Genomic DNA, 7,292 nt, shown 5'->3' on the forward strand with positions numbered 1-7,292 from the left:
GCTTCCTGGTTCCTAGCAGACTGACGGATACCTGAAACTAACCCAAGCACTCCTACCTGCACGATCTGCTGGCTCTCACTTTAGCAGCCAGTTTTGAAGCCCTGTTGGCATCTCACCTAGTGCTGTTCTGAAGCCATGCTCAGGTGTTTCTGAACGTGTGAGTATTAATATGATCTGTTTTGATCTTGTGCTTTGCCATTGGGACTTAAACAACTACTTCTACTTCTCCACAGGTCTTGAGTTTGGAGTACAGAACTCCACCACACCCCTTTCCTCACCAGCTCTGCTCAAAGTTCATGCTTTACTCACTGAGCAAATAAATTATTCCATTGAACTGATCACACCTTACAGTTCAACATCATTGTTTATGACCAGTTGGATTTGTCACCATGAAAGGACTGTGTGTTTTTCTTGTGCTTTTTGCACTGTGCGTTGTACCTACGGTAAACTGTGGAAATATCTTGGTCTGGCACACTGAAGGAAGTCACTGGATCAACATGAAACCTGTGCTGGACACGCTGATTGAGAGAGGTCACAATGTCACCATGCTGTTTCACAATGCCTCAATGTTCATCGATCCCAAGGAACACGCACAGTACAACCACCACCTGTTTAATGTCTCAATGTCCATGTCTGAAATTAAGGACTCTTTTGAAAAGATCTTACATTTTTTTATGTATGAGGTTTACAGCGGGAACTATGTGAAGATGTATTGGAAGCTCTATGAACTTTTGGAGCAAAATTCGGCTATTGGCCTTAAAATGTGTGATGGCATTCTGCGGTCCGAAACTCTCATGGAAAAACTGAAGCAGGGCAAATATGATCTTGTGTTCGCTGATCCTGTTTATCCCTGCAGTGAACTGGTAGCTGAGATTCTGCACATACCCTTTGTGTACTCTCTGCGTTTCTCAATAGCCAACACCATGGAGAGACTCTGTGGAATGCTGCCCGCTCCACCGTCATATGTTCCCGGCACTATGGTCAAACTGACTGACAAGATGACCCTCATTGAAAGAATCGTTAATGTTGTGTTCTATCTGGTGCAAGACACAACATTTGGTCTCACGTGGAAACGTTATGATCAATATTACAGTGAAATTTTAGGTAAGAGTCATGGTTGACCTCAAAGGTGCACCAAATGTGAGCACAGAGCTTAATTGTGCCATTTAGTGGTCGAATGTAGAACTGCACAAGATACTACAGAGGAAACACAGCATTCTCAATTGATCCCACCCTTACCAATGTCCACCCTTCTCTGCCCTACAGGGAATGCCACCTCTTTCTGTAAGCTAATGGGCAAAGCTGACCTCTGGTTGATTCGGACATACTGGGACTTTGATTATCCCCACCCCATCCTTCCTAACTTCAAATACGTTGGAGGAATTCACTGCAAACCTGCCAAACCCCTACCAAAGGTGAGTCTGAATTCACTCTCTCACACATCTCTTTGTAAGTCTGTTTAATGTGCTTTCTTTTGATGAAGTTTCCAAATACCATATCATTAGGGCTGCTTATCCATTCCACTTTCATGTAAAAAGGTACTAATTACCTGATGTTTTCATTCCACAAGGACATGGAGGAGTTTGTTCAGAGCTCTGGGGATGATGGGATTGTGGTGTTCACTTTGGGATCAATGATCACAAACCTCACCAAAGAGAAAAGCAATATCATTGCCTCTGCCTTGGGGCAAATCCCACAGAAGGTTGGTTAGCATCAAAATCCATGGCAGGTCTAACTGTTGAATTTTACCTTTTACCTTTAATGATAAACTGAATTATAACAGAGAGTGGCATCACTTTTTGACACATTTGTTCCCCCTTTGCATTACTTTGCAATGTGCAGGGCAGTCATTAATGGAATCCTGCACTGTGAAAATGATGCTAGAGGGATATCCAGTGCAATGAAAGGGGCAAATACAAATGCTAGCAAAATGGGGCTTTAATGCTTTAAGGAGCATCTCAATAGTGCAGTCCACATACAGTAGATGTAGTGTCATGCATAAGGAAGGTTTGTCTGTTGTCCATTTATGGTGCTGTGCTGGTCCTTACCTAACAGGTGTTGTGGAGGTACAAAGGAGAGAAGCCAGAGACTCTTGCTCCAAACACCAGGCTGTACGAATGGATCCCACAGAATGACCTGCTGGGTGGGTGCCATACAGTGATGGTGTGCTACTTATGTGTCCTGTAGGTCATCTGATAGACCATACAACAAAAACATAACCGTCATGGCATCAAGTCCCAGACACAGCACAGATTAAGAGCTGAATAAATGTTTAAATGACACAATGCAGCAACATTACTTTGTTTGTGTTTGCATTTGTGTGTTTTTGGTAGGACACCCCAAAACCAGAGCTTTTGTCACCCACGGTGGGACCAATGGGTTGTATGAGGCCATATATCATGGTGTTCCCATGGTGGGTATTCCACTATTTGGTGACCAGCCAGACAACATGGTGCACATGAAAGCCAAAGGAGCTGCTGTCATCATGGACTTCAACACCATGCAGGCCAAAGACCTTTTGGACGGACTGAGGAAAGTGATCAATGATCCATCGTAAGGCTTAATTCATCCTCTCCTTGTTGTAGACCTTCTGTCTCAGTAAAGGTGGAATATTTTGATTTTGGTAGAAAAATAATTCAGTGAAATTATGGTTCAGAGGTAGCCTGGAAATCCAGACCAAAATCTAGAAAGATTTAAGGGTCTGGCTATGAGTAATGAAAATGTCCCAACTCGGGGGGCGTCACCAAGCATGCATTAGAAAATATCACTGCACGCAATTGGATAACACTACGACCAATTTTTACTGGCTTATTCCGGACGTCGACGTTGCAGCGCTGTCGTCATCTGTTTAGCTCGCCTCTGGCCCGCCTATATCAGATACACCGATGTGATTGGTGCAGCTTGGTTCCATGGGCATAGGTTATGAGCATCGTTACTCATTGCCAGAATGACTCGCTGAGCAAATTCAAATTGTGCTCTCGCGAGAACTCTGGATTTCCAGGTTAGTTCAGAGGTGCAGTCTACAGTTAATTAAGTGCTTTTAAACCAACAATGAGCTGCACCTAACCTAATTATTTTCTGTTGTAGATAAATCAGTCAATTATTTTCTCTGTTCCAGGTATAAAGCCAGTGCCATGAAACTGTCAAAAATACACCATGACAGACCCCAGACGCCAAGGGATGAGGCCGTGTTTTGGATAGAACATGTGATGCGCCAAAAGGGGGCGGAGCATCTAAGAGTACAAGCCCATAACCTCACTTGGTACCAGTACCACTGTCTTGATGCATTCACCATTCTTATTGGGATAGTTATACTGATTCTCTATGTGGTTTACAAGACTTGCCAGGTTTGTTTCAGGAGGTGCTGTTTAAGATCAAATCAAAAGAACAAACAAGAGTGAATCAATTTTATAGGATTTTTTATTTGCATTTTCTCAGTGTATTTGGGGAGTTTTAAAACCAGATCTGGCTCCAAATAGCTGCAGCACTGTTTATACATTTTATTTACTTGAACTTTTATTTACTCAAGTTTTCTTGAGCTGGTGTCAAGGGCTGTTTTTCTCTTGCTCTGAAGTCATCTAAATGATTGTTTTTTATAAGTCCATTCCATCAGGTCATTTCCCCATACAATACCTCTGACATAGACACTGATCCCTTTTCTTCAACTCGTCCTCCATTCTCCTTAAAGACTGGCAGCCTAAATTCACATACAATAGAGGAAAACCACACACACATTGTAATGCCTTCATTAGGACTTTAACTCTGAAGAATTTACAGATCCAAACACTGATGGAAGTATACAAGTTTAGAGAGGTCTGAAAAAACAGAATGCTTTGTGCTATACATTTTTTCGCCAACTATAACACTGCAATAATACACATTGCAATCCAGAGCTTGATGCTTTCCATACCAAAGCTGCAACTGTTACTTCCCTGTGCTTTCGCCAACAGTCATGACGGGTGTGGATGTGTTGGAGTGGTGTGGTAGCAGTGGCTCCTGCCGCCATGTTGTGTATGCACACACACACACACACACCACACACACACACACACACACACACACACACACACACACACACACACACACACACACACACACACACACACACACACACACTCTTACTGGTCCTCTCCCTCTTCCACACATGCAAGTTTCCCTTTGAGATCAAACCAAATGAACTAACAAGCATGAGTGGTATTTGCACTGCATTTGTTTGCTTTTTAAATGCATTTTAAATGTATTTTGTATCTCTAAAACATAATATTATATTTAAAAAAACTGCAAAACTGTTTTTAAATATATTGCACTCTCTATCAAGGCCTGAAAACATCAGCACTGTCTACCCAACCCTAAACACCTTGGATTTTTATTAGAGGTAGAACTACTATTAGACCTTAGTGCATATACAGAATTTTACATGGGTATTCCAATACAGATTACAGTCAATATGTACACCTATGTTAGTATTTATAAGAATGTATGAACCCTAAGTAACAAGTAGTGGAGGATCATTATTTGTTTATTATATTTGTTTATTATTATTGTGTTTCCTACAGTATTAGATAGAAATTATCAGACTATTGCACAACTATTCTAACCTACAAACTATAGCTACAAATATCGGTGTGTGTCCATAAGTGCAAAAATGGCAATTTCAGAGAATTGGATCATTAAAGTTTTAAGCTATTGCCCTTTTATGCTTTTATTTACTATTCTTTGCTTTTGTTTATGGCAAGTACCTTGAACTGACCCTGTGTATGAAATGTAAACTTGCCTTGCTTGTCCAATCATCCTCACACATCTTTGTGGAGCATCTTTGTTGATGACTATATATTATATTCATACTTTATATGAAATATGATGTCTGGTTCTCATGGGCCCACTGGTTTATGATGTCTGAGACGTCTGCTTATACAGTATCTGCATATTTTCCCTTTAAAATAATAAACACAAAACAAATACAAGTTAAGTTCAAAACTAGATGTACCGCATAGCGGTACAAAATATGACCGCCGCTCAGTCCTGTACATCCGTTCCGCGAAAATAAATCACACTTCAATTTGTCTCCATATTTTACTCCATCCCCACTCTTGAAACTTTTGTGTATGCTTGTTTGGCATGCCTGAGTGTGTGTGTCGGGCTGCACAGAAAGTACCCTACTGGTGCTGAAAAGGTGAATAGATTGTAGAATAGCCAAAGAAGATGTAGAATTGTTATAAAACCTTTAAAATCTCTAAACAATCACAAGTAGGGCAGTTCATCACAGTTCATCCATTGCAACTGGATTGATGAAAGGTCACTTACACCTGTAGGCTACATTGTATTTGGGAAAAGCAAAAGGTATCAGCATAATGTTATTTATTTATTTATTTTTTATGTATTTATAAACAAAAACATCTCTGTCAGTTCCATGCCGTTTTCAACAGCTATCAAAAACAAAGGTCATTTTGGATGGATGGATTTTTGTGAATGTTTCTTCTTCTACATAAGATTTTAGTCATCTTTAGTTCATGTAATACTTTATTGTCAATGCACAAATTAAGTAACAGTAGTCTGAAACGTTATTGTTAATGCACAAATTAAGTAACAGTAGCCTAGTCTGAAACGAAATGCTGTTTTACATCTAACCAGTGGTGCAAATAACTGACATGTCCAAATGGGCCTTGATGAAATGCGTCGCTAGACTGTTCATACACATTTTAACGGGCCAAAGTTGAAAAAGCTTTTGTCCGTTATTGTTAGTGCAAATATAGGCTGATTCATGTTCCCTTGCATTGTTTAACTGAGGTCCATGGCTAGTCTGGCTTTCATCAGACCAAGCTCAATCTTTTAAGAAATCAAAAATAAATAGCGGGGCAGATCAGGCTGGGTTCACCCAGCCTAGTCCATAGGCACCGATATTGTTTAATTTTCCGATTGAGATATAAATTCTAAATGCAAAATGCATCAGGGAGTTATGACAAAACGGTAACTAACAAACTAGATCCTAATAGAAAGTTGTTAGCTTCCCTAAGCTACAGGTAGGATTATAAGGTAGGCCTATTGACAACATAAATTGTCAATAGGCTATGCTAGCGACACAAATAAAATCTCCTTTGGAAACCAATGGCTTACGCCTTACAGTATCAAGCGGACTTAAACTGTCATATCGTGGCGAAAAGTTGTAATAACATTCCGCGCAGCTCCATGAGTCAAGGAAAGCGCGAATGAAGTAGCCACTTCTAAATGGGACCCACTACACAGTAGCTTAAGGTGTTTTGCTAAAGCAGCCATAATGAAATGAAGGTGTCATTGTTTGGATACTTCACACACACGTGCTTTTTAATTTCACAGACTACAACTACCAAGCTGTAATCAAAGCACATCGATTCCCCTCTCACACCCTGCACGCACTTAAAACAAAATAAACAGGCGTCTCAGTCTCACGCATGTATAGGCAAAACTGTATCAGACCGGTTACGTTGGTAAATCTTCCATTGCACAGAATGATTTTGTAGCACGTGCAATAAATGACAGTCGAAAGATACAAACAGTGCTGCTATCAATTTGCTTGGTATAACCGCATTTATAGTTTTCTACAAATGCAATCAATCAAATGCCTCCATCACTCAACCAACGCTTAACGGTAACATTACCTAGGTCCTTATTGATATTACAAGATTAGCATTACCTGCAGTAAAACCAAGCATGTCCGAGAAACATCCTTAGATTTATTTAGGCTTCAAGAAGAAATGGGAATTACACTTCATGTGAACATCGTCCTATCCTTATTAGATGTTCACTGCGCGGTAAATTACAGTCCTTGTATGGAAGCGTCCATTGTTTTTCCAACCCACTTTTAACTTCCAACAAAATTACGTCTCACTGCAACGATCGCCATCTAGTGGACAAGCGACTACTTCTCGCCAATACTGAAAATGCAGCCATGATGATGATGATGAATATTTATTTTGGCTTTCTTTTAATCCTACTGATTTTCATTTTTTTCACCGGGGGCAAATCACAAATGAGTGATTATGAGCCAGGTTGATGTGGGCCCTTGAGACCAACATACCATAAAAGATTCACAGAGAACTGTGTCTGCCCTACCCTCCTTTGGGGGTCCAGTCCAGCGGGGGCTGCAGATGAAAACGAAAAATGGCGGTTCCATGCTATCCATGTGGGGGTACATGCTCACCAAGTTTTGTGTACCCGGTCTTTCAGTGTCCCGGAATCCTTGTTGGTGTGCGTCACTAAATGTACACATAAATTATTTTATTGTAAGGCCCCCATGAACGAAAGTACACAAAACT

General features: G+C 40.6%; 1 protein-coding gene across 2 annotated transcripts in view; it reads left to right on the forward strand.

Moving 5' to 3' along the window:
* Positions 1 to 3,598, forward strand: part of LOC125295040 (UDP-glucuronosyltransferase 2C1-like) — a 4,130-nt gene extending 532 nt beyond the window's left edge. Inside the window, exons 2-8 of one of the 2 annotated variants that reach the window (XM_048244172.1) lie at positions 17 to 157; positions 234 to 1,104; positions 1,267 to 1,415; positions 1,571 to 1,702; positions 2,056 to 2,143; positions 2,334 to 2,553; positions 3,119 to 3,598. In XM_048244172.1, the coding sequence (XP_048100129.1) occupies positions 390 to 1,104; positions 1,267 to 1,415; positions 1,571 to 1,702; positions 2,056 to 2,143; positions 2,334 to 2,553; positions 3,119 to 3,401 (1,587 nt within the window). In that variant the 5' untranslated portion in view covers positions 17 to 157; positions 234 to 389 and the 3' untranslated portion in view covers positions 3,402 to 3,598. Of the gene's footprint in view, positions 158 to 233; positions 1,105 to 1,266; positions 1,416 to 1,570; positions 1,703 to 2,055; positions 2,144 to 2,333; positions 2,554 to 3,118 lie in introns of both variants that reach the window. The other variant, XM_048244173.1, reaches the window with a different exon arrangement.
* The last annotated feature ends 3,694 nt before the right edge of the window (positions 3,599 to 7,292 follow it).

Source organism: Alosa alosa, chromosome 5 (genome assembly GCF_017589495.1).
Source record: "Alosa alosa isolate M-15738 ecotype Scorff River chromosome 5, AALO_Geno_1.1, whole genome shotgun sequence".
NCBI classification, from domain to species: Eukaryota; Metazoa; Chordata; class Actinopteri; order Clupeiformes; family Clupeidae; genus Alosa; species Alosa alosa.